Source organism: Dreissena polymorpha, chromosome 9, assembly GCF_020536995.1.
Source record: "Dreissena polymorpha isolate Duluth1 chromosome 9, UMN_Dpol_1.0, whole genome shotgun sequence".
Lineage (NCBI taxonomy): Eukaryota > Metazoa > Mollusca > Bivalvia > Myida > Dreissenidae > Dreissena > Dreissena polymorpha.
In genome coordinates, this window is record NC_068363.1 from 78,340,245 (window position 1) to 78,356,318 (window position 16,074).

Below are 16,074 nucleotides of genomic sequence, written 5' to 3' on the forward strand. Positions count from 1 at the left end.
ATTGGTTGATTAGTTTTTGTAAAAGACTCTTACAAACAATCTGATGTCACATGCGTGCAAGAGTTTTAAAGTTGCAATTAATAATTTTAACTGAACAATTGTGAACAAAGAAACAGACACTTATTTAAAAATGTTCTGTTTTGATATGTCTTATATTCGTCCGGGAATTTCGAATTAATCGACAGGTTGATCTGCAACAATTTGGCAAGTCAGTCATGTTAGAGACATTTTCTCAATTGAATTAACTTGATTCATGAACATAAAATAAATGTAAAATAATACCTTGTTATAGTTAAGAGTTCGTATCGAAACATAAACGAGTTGGATTCTTCCTATCGTAAAGTCTCGTTTTTAAACAAGTTGTATTTCTAATTAGAATAAATACTCAAAATTAGCTGAGCTATTCAAAATAATCTAAAACAATAATTTAATGTTTTACAAGATTTCAATGGGATTTATTGAAATCGCGGCTGTATACATATCACACTCTAATAAGTATTTTCCCACACCGCAAAACCATGAATCATGTGATCACAAATATAGGTAGTTTATGTACATTGATTGTTAAGTACTACCCCTTTTTATGCCCTCTTAATTTCAATTTAAATGCATTATTATTACGCAATGTTGTATCTGGTAATGATACAAAATGTTCTTGTCAATAGGCTTAATGAAGTCGTTACAGTAACATTTATGTTCGGGAAAATCTTTTATGTGGCACGGAATGTTCGGCTTAAACTGTGTAATGCAACCCTATATATGTGATGTTTTAACATAAACTTAGTTGCGACGCATCGTATGGTAACAAACCTGCTGCTTGTATACTATTTTGTAGTTAATTAATTACACGTATCTGCAACCGGATATTACAATATAAACCTAATGTTATATATTCTTAGTTTTTAATATGCGGTACATTTATAGGATTATTACGAGAATATCATCGCAAAACCATTAACCGCCGATTATGGTTATCCATAATACATGTATGTACTTGAATATACGAAAGGCATTTGCAAAATAGAGTTTGTTTGATCAGTTACTCGGCAATCTTCTTGTGTTGCCAACAATTTATTGTTTTGCAAAATTATTATCAAACGAAGCGTGTCTTTCAGCGGTTGTAAACCGCTTTGTGTATACAATATAAAATACGTTTTATAAACAAAACGTTAAGATTCTTTAAATTTATTGCTGTTGCAACTTAAATATCACTTCATTAGAAAATAAGTATATACACGATTTATACTGGTGAAAGTGCTGTAACCCACGACAACTCTTTCAAAAGTAAACATCGCATCAACCATGTATTGTATTTGGTGTTATGACTTCAAAATTGTCAGTGTGTGTGTATGTATATATATATATATATATATATATATATATATATATATATATATATATATATATATATATATATATATATATATATATATATATATATATATATATATATATATATATATATATATATATATATTATTCTTATTTATAAAGATTTTACATTTAGAACATGCGTCAGTACTGTGTACTGTAGAAGTGTAATTTATTCAAGTATTATACAGTTTATAAAAAAACTAACATTTTCTGTTGGGTATGTTTTAACTTGTGTCGAGTGTCAACAATTCGTTGTTTTATGTATTTAAATGCGTCGGTTATAATATCGGTATTAGCTCTCGTAGTTCATTAACAAAATTTGCATGTAATACACGTATTTAATTTGTTCTGTATATTTTAAAGGCGTTCGATGCGCAAGGTTTATATTTAAGTATCAGTTTAGCAACATGGCATGATTCATATGAATATACATTTTTCCTTATTACATTGTGAGTAACGCAAACAGCGTCAAAGAAATTAGCATGGATGAGAAACAAATAAACCTGTAAGTTGCGGCCTACAGTTGAACGCCTTTGTCAAAGAATTGTTCACAGTTCACGTAATCGGTTCTTGATGAGTTCATTTTCACTAGCGGCATACTGACATTGAACGATCGTTGTGACATATTCCTGCGCAGCCGGAGCTCCAACGTGTTGCGACAGCACGAGGCAGCTAGGGCACGAAACTGTCCTCGAAATTTTTTGCCCGTAGCGCAGTACAGAAAGAAATTGATGCTGTGATTCGTGTACATGAGCATCTCCGCGACGGTCATAAGTAGCCTCTGCCGAATTAAACCTTTGAGCGTCTCTGTGTTGTCGATCAATGAGTTTCTTATAATCAAGATATTCATGGGCAAAACAGTAATGAGAAATGTAAACGAGACTGCGAGCAACATGCAGGTTATACGTCTGCTCATTTCGCCGTGCTCGTGGGTCTGCGTTTTCACTGCGCGTGGTCTTGATAATGAACATTGCTGACGTAAAACGAGTCTTGCCTTCTTAGCGTTAATCACATTCTTAATAATTATAATATTAAGCACGAATATTATCACAAACGGTGTAAATGAGTAAAAGGCTGCGTCCACCCATGGCCAAATGATTTCCACTAAATATGTGTAGCCCTCTATCGCTTTGCACTCTGGTGTCACTGTTGTATTTTTTACCGTATACTGAAGATCCATGGACCACAAAAAATGCAGATTTAATAAGAAAAAAATAGATATCACGCTCGTTATTCCAAGCTTTGCGTACTTCGAGTTACAAACACTGGGCGCTTTTAATGGCAAAGCGACCACTATAGTCCTTTCAACGGTGACGATGACAATGAGCCAAACGGACACATCGCTGCAAAAGTACCCAAGAAATGTAACCAGCCTGCACATCACACTGTTTAAGTCCTCGACGATTATTCCCAGTTGGACTAACCACACTCTTAGCAGGCCAACATAAAGGACCAGTATATCCATTATGGCCAGTACGCTGAGATACGTGTAGGTGGACGCTTTACGTGTGTTCTTGAACAGGATGTAAAAGGAAATGAGGTTTCCTATGGTCCCAACCGCCAAGAGGAGTGGCGCACCAAACACTTTGATTTGTTTCTGGATGAAAAACTCATCAAACATCAACAGATCCTTTTCTAACATGGCTTCAGCGTCGCGTGCTTCGGCGCCAGAAACAAAGCTATCGATATATTTACGGTATTTACTGCACTGCACGCGATATAAATTTGTACAACCTTTGTGCACAGATAATTCATATTCATCCACTTTAGAGCCGATATCTCGGAGTTATGTCTTATATTGATGGCAATTAGTTAAAATCAAAATTAGTGTTGTAAATATGAATTAAAATAGTCGTTTGAAAGTATAACATTCATACAACCTTTTTAAAATGTAAATGCAAACACTTATACCAACGTTACAAGAAAACAAATCCCTTTTCGTTGGACTACTTTTTAGTGGATTTCGGAAACTCCATGGACTGAAACAAAAGCGTATTATATTATTATATTAATTTATATTAAATCAATTTAATTAAATTAAATCATATTATTTTATATTAAATTATATTAAATTATATTATATTATATAATATTATATTATACGAAACATCACCAGTACTCACATTGAAAATTCATTTTTAACGGTGTATCCATTGGTGTATCCATCACATTATCCGTACAAAGAGGCATTTGAAACGCTATAGAGCTGTGTTCTTATACCAAAGGAAATGGCGCTCATGTGTAACCCAGACAAGGATTGGTTATCGATGCCGTCAAAAGGCGCTCATCACTTCACCAGTCAGTGGATAGCTATGCTATTCCGATGTTTAATTGAAAACCGAATAGGACTAAGTTGAATAAAATCGCCAGCTTATTTGACTGTCCAGAGTCCATAATACAAAAGATTCAGCTCATCACATGCACGTAAAGTGTGTATAAATCACTTGCGCTATATATCAATAGTTACACACGTTTGCTTGAAAACACCTCTGTTTTCATCCTCCACAAAGTATATTGTCCAAAAAAGTATGTGTGTCCTTAATCGCAAAAGACGTCAGTTTTTTGTAAGCGACAATACTTATTGCAATATGTCTTTTAACCGTGAAATAATATACGTGAGACTTAATTGTATTTCTAAAAAGAGACTTTCATGGATGACAAATGGACTAATTGTGCCACAGTTTATGCATTCTTCATTTCTCCGCAGTGTTCTCTCTGAAGACTGTCATCAATTATGCTTATTAAGGCCAACTGATTGACAAAAGCAAAAGGTTCACTTAATTTCGTTGTGTTTCTCATAACAATCGCCTATTTAATTGCTTTTTACAATATGTTTGACAAATATTCCAAATGTTGAATATTTTTGTTTTTGTTGATTATAATGATCATGACGTTATTTGTCCACGTTTATTTCCGCTAATTGCAAAATAAATACTCCTTGTCAGAATGGTTTTAATTCTTCTCAGCCCCAGTCGCTAGCATTCGTGCTTGTAAGTCCTCAGACGAAAAAATCATTGTGTAAGCTGTATGTTATATAATGCACAGGCAGTCTAAGTTAGGCTTTTAAATAAACCAAACCGCACGCACAGAATGATTTTTCCACATCACATAAATATTCAGATTGATCCAACGGACTGTAGCAATACGTTTTTAAAAGGTGTGTGTACGCGTTCGAAAAAAAAACATTCTACGTCATTTGAAACAAGTTACAAGTTAAAATTTGGAATACTTCTCCTTGCATGGTTGTATACTAAAGAAATCTTCAAAATGCGATGATATTCATTTCTGTTGTATAATTAAAATGCTACGACTTTTTATCATCACTTTACAATGTTGATAATTACCGCTATGCAGTACAGATTTACAAAAACTCTTATGTGAAAGCAAATAAATGTAGACATACACATTTTATGTTGCGTGATTTACATTATTTTGAAATATAAGTATATATTTACACTGGAACCGCTCACGCAATAGCTCCAATAATTCGTTACTTTTTTATTCACTTAAAGATGCGCACGTATTAAACAACAATATTACGGTGATTAGTTGTTTCGTGGGCTCGGAAGCGTTTTTGGTCACTTGTTTCACGATGCCAAGTCGATTAAGAAAAAAACTATCTAAAGGGTACATTGTGAAATATACTTGACAACAGATGTTATTAAAGAGTTTGAAAAATCAACTTTTTACACTACTACTACTACAACAACTACTGCTACTACAGAAACGATATACGATTGCAAAATTTGATTGTTTGTTTGGACTTTTATAACGATTTTACGCATCTTGATTTTTCTATTCCAGATGGTATTTAATTAATATTTCATTTTCAAAATAATATAAAACGTTATTTAAAATATCACTAAGGTTATTCGTATTGTAGTGGTTCAACTTGTTAAACCCACTTTCATGTAAGGTTCATCAAGGTACAAAAATGACGCGTTCAATGTGGGTTTTAAAATAGTTTTTTTCGAGGACGGATGCACTTTCAATCATACCCGGAATAGGTTGAAATTAAAAGGCAAGAAATGCGACTGATCACGTACACACAAGTCTTTGTAATTGGTTTTTATAATAATGTTACATCGCAAATAACAATTAAGATAAGCTTTTTTTTAGAAACATGTTGTCTGTTGTGGCATTATCGGTGACCTTATTGTGTTCTTTTTTCCAAACGAATGTGGTTGAAAGTATTTTATCAGCTTTGATGTAGGATTAACGTTATCGCTATCAGTAATACTAAACGTGAAAAAATATTCAAATAATGAGAGACTGGGGTATATTGCTTTCATTATGTTGCTGATCGATTTGAATTATTGAAAATAAAGACAACGAGAATGGCTAACGAGTGTTTTATATTAAACCGTATAACGTTTTCAAATAAGCAATGCTCATGGTTTTGATTTCCAATAATTCATTTCTATCAGCAACATTATTAAAGAGATAAACTCAAGTCCCCTTCCCATTGTTAAGTTTAAAAAAAGAACATAAGAATCCATAATATATCAGGTTCTTGACCTATTTAATTGTTTGATCAACCTAATATACTTATTAACCCTTTTTTAACAAAGGGCTAATAACTGTGGGGAAAATCCTATATAAACCTGTCCGAAAAGTCCGCACTAAATTTGTTAAAAATATATTGAATGCTTAAACATCAACTGAACTTATTATATGGTGAGGCTTAGCGAGTATTTCTTCTTGTAAAAACGTGTTGTTATTTCTTACAAAACGTCGTAACCGTTCGATATAATTATGTATTCTGTTGTTTTTTTTTCTGTAAAAAAAACATACCAGTATTTATTTCAGAAAGTAGCTCAGTAACCCATTCGTTAACCAAGATTTGATTCATTCATCCGGTTTGAGTTATTCGGATTACAAAGTGTAACCTTCCTTTACCATTTGTCTATGTCACGCACGTTCAATTACAGTCGCCAACTTATCAAATTGATCCCTGATCTTTTGACGACATCCACTTTTTCTACGCGAATTAATTAACAAGAGCAAGTGCTGATGAATAATTACAAGAAAAACCAGCTTTGTCAGTTCATAGTTATTATAATGTTTTAATGTGATACTTTACAAAAACACATTTTATATTCTATATTTGAACAATAGAAAACATATGAGAGGTACAATACAAAACTATAAATGGAATTAAATGGCCAAATGGCGGAATATAATTTACACCAGACTAGCACTAGAGTAAATAAACCTCAGCTATAGACTAGCACTATAACTGAGTCATGTCGAGGAGGCGACCGGAAGTACTGCCCTAAAGATAGCCCCAACCCCAGTTGCACTATTGATTTAGCATCTCGTTTATGCAATAATCGCCAACAGACAATCCACACCATTTTATGCTATTTTGCAAGTGTATGCAATTCCTAGTTCAACGAACACGTTGGTGGTTCGGAAATAGATATTACATTGTATACATGCGCACTCGCTAAAACCATCCGCAACCGGCCAAATAAATTCTCGGTACGCCGTACCGTGCAACATAACATACATGCGCCATCGCTAAGGCCATCCGCAACCGGCCGAATAAATTCTCGGTACGCCGTACCGTGCAACATAGTATACATGCGCAATCGCTAAGGCCATCCGCAACCGGCCAAATTAATACTCGGTACGCCGTACCGCAGGTTTTCAAGCAATAAAGAGCTATTCCAGGTACGCCATAGCACGCCGTGCCATCGAGCGAGTACTAGAACGCCCATACTATCAAAAAAGAATTACTGCCATCCTTACACGAACGAGCACTACGTGATGGGTGACAACACAATGATATGTTAACTTCCCCAGGACGTATGTACATCAATATATAGTTACCTATTTATAATTTTAATGGTTCCGATCACCTCCAAGACATTGAATTTCCACCACAAAAATACATTTATTTTCCCTTAAATTCTATGACATGTTTAAAAATACTTTTAATAAACACTCGCGCAACGAATCTAAATATATTTTTCGAGTCCGACGTCAGATAAGTGAACGCCATCATTTGTGTAAAACCTGGTCTTTTTCGATACTATTATGCTCGCCGGAAATGCCCTTTAATATATTGAATAGATTCTAATTCGCTGATTCTGAATAAACGATAATAAATTCCAACGTAGAGATAGTCTTTGCCAATATAGATTCAAGCTTATCATGAGCGACCATAGGCAGAATCGAACATAACATAAACATCGATATATGGGGTTCTTAGCCACGACATGCCTTTGCCCCTGACCGCCCTGAAGAATTCCGCTTACACAAAATATGTCCGAAATGCAGTACCATAAGTTAATTCTATGATAAAATGACAACCCCGAGAGCTGGCCATACTACAGCTAACCTATACAACTCCCTGAATTTATTAAATAAACATATCGCCGTTATAAATGCTAATTGTTTGCGTGTTTTTAGAAATGTCTGCAATTACTAATAATTTAGCTCTTTAGTGAATACAGCCCATAGGTAAGCCGGCATTGGTGTTGCTTCCGCGTCCGCAAACGGGCCCAGTCTCCGAAAACGCTCTAACCACGTGACCATTGCATCATTGTTTACAACGCCATTAGCATTAATGATGAATAATAATGCCATTACCAGTTTCAATATATGCTGTGTTACACATGCACATTTCGTTTAAATCATGTTCACATTATGTTATTTTATAGTGCCGATTTAATTCGTAAAAACACTCCGTCTGCTTTATTACTACATTTTCAATACTCGTATAACCCGCCTCATGTTAACTTTACTATCGACCGCTTGTTTTCACGTTGTTTAAATTTCAGCTTTAAATCTCTACCGATACACTTTTTGTTATCGTCTGCTATGATTTATTTAGCCCTGTCAATATAAAAATGCCCGTTAACGTTTAATTCATGAGCGAATACATATTTTTTGTACATGTCATTAACTTGATCATTTAAGCACGTGTATAGTGTGTCGTGTATTTCCAGTTGTAATGCATTTTTTACACACGCAGCCATATTTGTTCTTTATTGATATCGTATATGTTATAAAGATTTAAACCTTTTATTTACCGGAGACATGTATTCGCTACTTCAAATAAAAGAAATTATATTATAAAGAAATTAATTTTTATTATTTTTTGAAATATCAATAATTCATGATTGTTAATGCGGTTTTTATTTGTATTTGGTTTAACAAAACGTTCGTTTGTGCAAAAAGAGGCCTCACTAAATATTGTCGTAACAGTCTTTAAAAAACCAATACCGACAGTCATGACATTATTAAGAAAATCAAGCACGTGTTGATCGATTACAAATTTACTGAATAATGAGAGACACTGTATGTAACTTAATGTGAAATCTTATAATAAACAAGCAAATTAGTTTAATTGATATTCCCCGTCAATATGCTTCTGGACACAAAGGTGTTATATTTGACACTCACAAAGCATTTTCTTCAAGATACAAAGGGCCACAACTCCTTTATTATCCAATGGTATACAAAGGCATTTGGCGTGCATCATCCCCTTATTTATATATATACAGTCCACTCTCGTTATCTCGAAGTCGGCGGGAATAAGAAAATATATCGAGATAACGAGAGTTCGAGATATCCGATTTGGCGTTTTTAAAGAAAAAATAAGACAAATATTTACCTTGTTTTTAACATAAATATACCTGCTAAGTGGTCTAACTAAAGCCGTCACCGTGTGGCAGAATACTCTCTACCTGATATACATGTATACGTGTTTTTACGAGGCATGATTTAATTTAAATGCTTAAAATGACGTTTTAAGTATTACATAATTGCATGAACACATGCGGTTATAATTTTTCTAAACTGTCGAGTAAACATCTGGTAATGTTGCTATTTATAGTTATGATGCAATTGACGTCCAATCAAGACGAGGGTTTTTCATCTGAACATGCGTAAATCACGTTCCAGAATACTGAACATTTTGTAGTTTGAAATGCAAAGTTCAATCGGTTATAAAATAAAAAATTAGTCTTTCGGCCTTTCGGCAGGCGGTGCATTAATTGCAGTTAATTGATGTTAAAGTGACAGTTAAAGTGACAGGCCTTACTCAAGTTTTAATTGCTAACGACATTACACACGTGTGATCATTGATGCAATCAACGGATCGATTTCCTACCGCACAGTATCGGGAGCAGCCGGGCGAAGCGGGGCGGTGAAGTATCAAAGAAAATTTTTCTCACTTTTTGCCGACACTGGGACAGTTATTCGCACTTCGAGATAAACCACAGTAAATACATGTAAAATCTGGACTCGGGACAAAATTTTATATCGACATATCGAATTATTCGACATAACGAAAATCGAGATATGCGATGTTTATTTATATAGATAAAGAAGGAAAAAAGTTGGGACATTGAGCTTACTTCGACATATCGACAATATCGAGATATCCGATGTCGACATAACGAGAGTGGACTGTATACTCATACCAAGTTTCAATGAAATCCGCCAAAGCACGTCCAAGATATGGCTCCGGACACAAAAAATCATTTTTCCAAGATACAAAGGGTTATAACTCTGTTATTAACAAATGGTGTACAATGCAATTAGGCGTGCATCATCCTCTTATCCATATATATACTCATTCCAAGTTTCATTGAAATCCGCTAAAGCACTTCCAAGATATGGATCCGGACATAAAAGTGCCGGACGGACGAACGGACGGACGGACGGACGGAAAGACGGACGGACGGATAACGCCAAAACAATATCCCTCCGCCTATGGCGGGGGATAATAAGAATTACTTCACAAATAAATGTTAAAATGTGGTTTCTGGTATACGACAATACTTATATGCGTGAAATTTGTCACTTCGTTTTCCGCAGCCGAAGTTTGTGCGCAGATGTCCTGGACAAGGTTGTTTATGACCAGTATGGTCTTGTCCGATACAAAGCTGTCGTGGTGCATCTGCTTGAAAGGCAAATCAAATGAAAATATTTATTTGATGTAGATTGCTTCTGATTCGAACCTTTGCATCCGCTTCGTCACGTCAGTGGAGCGTGCGGTCTTAGCCTTCATGGCTGCTTTATTAGACCAATAGCTTGTAATACATTAAGTTACCATGATTTTGTTCGTTTTGAAAAAGAAATGATCACCCAAAGATACTTGCGTAAATCAAAATATATATCTTGTTCAGGCGAACTATATGTTTATAATCTTCCACCCATTTGACAGAATTACACATCATACAAACACTTGAAATACGTGTGTATAAAACAATACATCGCGATGGATAAAAACCGTATAGAAGCAAAGTTGAGTGCAGAACTGAATAAATAAAACAAAACTTAGATTTTAAGATGGAGCACATCGTATTTACAACTCTGAATAGCATTAGTAAGCATAACGTTTCATAGACATGTGCTTTAAAATATATAAAATAATTGAAAATAACCCTCCGAGGAACTTTTTCGAGATTCTATGATTAGTTTAACTGAATATCAAGCCAGTCAGCAGCATTATAAAAACAATTAGAGATATTTCATTTAATTTGGTAATTTTCCCCTGATTTTCAAGAGACTTTAAGGCAATTTTAATGCTATTAATCGAAATTTAATCAGGATGGCCTTTACAAAGAAGTTCACATTGTTATGTGTTACAACTCATCAATCCTCTCGAGTCGTACAGTTTTTTATGTATAAGCCTCAGAAAATCATTACCAAGACAAACTACTAACGATGTTAATTAAAAGTAAGCTAGCAAATCTTGTTTGCATAGGAATCTATACAACTTAACTAAAATTGAATTTTGCTAACTACATTTCTAAACGAGATTAGAATCTTGTAGTCGACACAAAGAAAAATTACATGTTTTATGAGAGATATAATCCTATAGATATATTTTCTCTGTAGCCGGTCAATGTACTGTATTTCTGATAATTTTATTGTGATTTGATTTGCATTAATTTTATGATTACATGGATGTCTTGCATCCATACATATAAGTTAATCATCATAAGGAAGATAAACAGCTACACACACATGTCATATATTAAATAAAATATGTAAATGTAATCGAACAATATATAATATAAAATAAATCTATTTCTGAGTATATATTATACATAGCAGTTCATTATTATGTCGGATCATGGTCTACAAGTACTTTTGTGGTAAAATGTACAATTACATTTATATGACTATGTACGTAATTTGTTTTGAAAAATATTTAAAATACTACTGCTATGCAATACTTTGATAATAAGTAACATCTATATACATTATTGCAAAACGTATGTGCAAATCAAGTACTGATGTGTATACATGATTCATATTCTGTATTGTAACATCTTTGCAACAAGTTATTAATTGATACATGTATTAACTTTATTTTTTCAAGCCACACGAAAATTGAAAAACTGATGGATGGCATTAGGTTAATGAATAGAAAACATGCACTCGTGTGATGTGCAATTGATCATTTGCTGAGAGTGCAGTTTGTTCCGCGCGCCTTTCAACCGGTTACAACACCTAATGGTTTGCATTTGCCGTTCCAAGTCAGTGTCTTGTAAAGGCAATTAACCCCTTGTCATAACTAAAAGATAGGCGGATTGTAAACATAATGTCTCCTCTCATAGATACATATTAATTAAATTTAATAAGGATACAAACGACCGTCACAAAAAATACAGGGGCGTAATTAATGAGTATGATGATTAACAAATAAGTGTCTAAACCTAATATCTAGGTGTAAGTAAATGTGAGACTATACAATTAGTGTTTTATGCTGATGATTTTAAAAATATAAAATTTTCTGATGATTTTAATAATCTATTGATATACCTGAATGGGCCATACTGTAGTGTTTGTAATACCATTTTTTTCCAAATCAAATCACCATCTAATTTTACTTTATCTTATATTACATATATTTGTATTGTTCATGTTTTTGCGATCGAACATTTTACGAGGAGATTACAAATCTTATCAAGACATGAAATTAATATAGTTTCGCACAAGGAAACCCATTTATACGACCAACATTATTAACTTCCCCTAAGACATTATTTCATGTATATAATGCGCAATAAAAATAGTCTAATTGTATTCTGTGGAGAAATTCCTCATTCCGAGAAAAGCCGCATACGACTGTAAGGATCGAATACGGAAAATGTATACAAGACAATAACTATTAGTATTAGAAGACATGTCAGTACCCATAGCAATCACTTTCCGAAAAATCTTGTAAATAACAACACATGAACCTCGGTTTAATGCTTTGAGCAGTTATATTTATAAAGACATCAGAGAATTTGAAGTATTAATGTTGTTTTTTTAAATAGAAAATGTATTTTTAATGTTATCAGATAGTGTGCAAGACACACATCACGTTATTACAGTAGCGTGTGTGTCATTTCTTACAAGTTATGTTGTAATACGAAGTTATTAATTGTATAGAGACGGTATGTTCATATTTAACTTAGTGTTGAACATGCTGAAAAAAAACACGTATACTGATATTTACTTATACTGTCTTAGTTATCAATGGTGCCGTTTCAGACTATAATTTGTAATCATTATATGCATTGTTTGAGCTCTAATTAACTTCCGAATATCATCACACACTCTATTTATTGACTAGCAATATTGACACTACCTGAATCAATTATAAATAAGGTTTCAGAAGAATCCTGTATATACAAAAGAAGTCAGCGACCCAAGATATGGCATTGCAATCAAATTTATTAACTTCACATGACTTTCTGTTTTTTGTTTATATGTTATGCTTGAAAAGGTCTTTGGTTTTATAGCGTGCTTATATAGGATCTGGCACGAGTTGTCATATCATACCATATTTTATTAAACGAGTTCAGGAATTGTGTTAGTAAGCGAGCCTTTGAGTGTCAGATCTTTTTTATCACATGTTTTTAAATGAGCAAATTTAATATATATTTACGCAAACATAATGATAAAATCCCGAATGGTGTTTACATTTCGTGACGTCATTTGACGTTGCAACGTCATTTAAGCAAAATAACAAAATGCGATTGGTTAATAAACGAAAACTAAGCCAATGAAAACGCTTAAAAATGTTGTATTACACATGTGTAATATAAAAAAATATTTAATGGTTGTATTACATGGGAAACAGGTAGGGGCATGGGATAAATAAATGTATCACATGCAGTCATTTGTTTTATGGTGAATGACATGCAATAGCCTTATTATGTAAACAATGGCCACACTGGTGTTTTGATAAAAAATTGAAATATGTTGACATTTATACAGCATTCAAATACAACAACAATCATTAAAATGCTAACTTTTTTCAGATAAATGATACTAGATGCGAACGTGTAAACACAATCAGTTTTCTTTTTTTTATTTCCAAATTTTGTATTTTGACTTATTGTGTCTTTTTTTTCGCACAATGTTTTGAATATTATATAAAAAGGGGGATTTTTTATATATTGTTCATTTACACTTAAAACAATTGATACAATTGACGTCAAATAGAAAATAACAAATAAACATATCAGTTACACGATAAAATATCATCAAATCGTATTGTATTGCAACCAGATTCGACACAACTAATCAATCCGTACCTTTACATGATCGTGTATGCCTTCTATATCGTTTAACTAAAATGTAACGTTCTGATACGATATTTTATGATCCTAAAACTAAATCGAATCGGGTGGTATTTATATCATCCGGTTGCATTCGTTCATGCTATCGTAAAAGCCATCAGTTCTATCGTGAACTTGAAATCACAGTAGCATTATAACTTAACAGACCGCACTGAGGCTTCATAAACGTAAAAATACGTATGGACTCGTACAAAAACTTGTTGACTGGCAAATCGATCGTAACGCTCGTGTCTTATCGCGATACACTATTATCGCGCTTTACGAAACATTGAGAAGAGATCAGATTATGCCACTGCAGTGTAGTTGTACTCATTAAATCAAGATCTACTGAAGGCAAATCAGCTTAATCATACATATAATTGCCAGCGTTGTTTTACGAAGTATTCTGTTTGAGCGATTGTATTTATAAACTGAACAATACAAACATCTTATTCAAACTAGTGTATACAGTATCGGTTAAATATCGAACAATATTAATATACAAATGTAAACTCATGTAGAAGTGCATGGAAATAAAATGTGTATCATAATTTTAGCGTGATCACATGTGTGTATTAATTATTACTCGTTGCAACTTAATGTCAAGCAGAACCATATAGAAGGTCCTACAATATGTACAGATTGATATTTTATTTCCACGTTATACAATCAACTTCTGTCATTTGTACGATAATATAAAACTGCACGTACGATTTCAATGGTATGTGTTGTTTTTCTAGAAATCATATAAGTACGCTTCTGTAAAATATGTGTTAATTGAGACACGAAGATCAATAAGTGTACACTGAGAGAAAGAATGGTCGCCAACGTACAAGTGAATCAGACCTAATAAGTATCATATGAGGTACCATATTTTGCATATGTGATGCTTTGTAAAACTGACAAACTCGACTGATTGCTTGACTTCCGATGTGAAAGTTAATAAACGCAATAAGTTGCGATCTTTAGAAACATTTATGTTACAAAAACAAATGATTCAAAAGTATTGTTGCAATTATGATAACACTTTCACAAATCAGATCGTTTTGATGTAAATTAAATTAGCAAAGATATTTTTAATTACTTGCTTGAATGTCTGACTCGTAGACAACGTGTAATGATTATTTGTTTTGCCATATTTCAAACATGAATTTCGTTGAATTGTGAAGGGTAGTTTCAAGATAGAAATCTTGTGTTTGATTTGCTATTAAGTAAGAGGGGTGTGCTGTCGTTATTTTACTTTCTGAATCTAGTTTATACTGAATATGCAAATGTGGAATTTGCGCAATCATGAACATAATACAATTGCAACAAATAAAAAGCAAACCATTTATCAACGCGACATTTGCTGAAAGTGAAGCATTCTGAAGACGTATTGAGAAGCTAAACAACAACATATTAAAATTTGAAACAAAAAAGCAAATGTTTAAACGACTGATTACTTTCATGTGCAAATGCAAATCAGTTGATCTATTATATATATATATATATATATATATATATATATATATATATATATATATATATATATATATATATATATTATTAAAGCAACTTAGCAGGTCTTATTTCCTCGTGGTTTTAAAAGGAATTAAACAAAATCTAAATATTTGCAAAACAACACCTTGTTTGGAGTCATTCACCTTCGCGACTTCAATGCATGGTGGGGACGTCATGTCAACTTAATAAAGGCATGCGATTAGTCAGTAAGTAAGACTTTGCCAACAAACATGCACACAATGTTATCTTAAGAATCATAACGGAAATTCATTTTAATGCTTTTATTCCTACTTGAAAAAATATAATGCCACTGATACAATATTAAATACTTCAAGCATATAAGTCTGTTTTAATGTACATCTCCCAATGAGGAAATCATAGGGTATTTTTCACAAATCAGCAGGCCTTTGATTTTAATTTGATTTTAATAGTATAAAGTAAACAAACTCCGTGATATAAACCTGCATGCTTTAAGTTGATATTATTCGATCGATTAGCGGGTGGATTAAAATGTCGTCACATCATTTATAGACATGCATACTTTATTATATTTTTTTTTATATTCTGTGTCATCGATCTAAGAAACGGATCATTTAGGTTTTTATCAGACATAAACCAATTC

The 16,074-nt window shown here is 33.1% G+C and overlaps 1 protein-coding gene across 1 annotated transcript; it reads right to left on the minus strand.

Moving 5' to 3' along the window:
• Positions 1–1,891: 1,891 nt before the first annotated feature.
• LOC127846193 (probable G-protein coupled receptor 139) lies at positions 1,892–3,016 on the minus strand. The gene has a single exon (XM_052377367.1). It carries the CDS (start codon positions 3,014–3,016, stop codon positions 1,892–1,894), a length of 1,125 nt encoding a protein of 374 aa, XP_052233327.1.
• Positions 3,017–16,074: the final 13,058 nt, after the last annotated feature.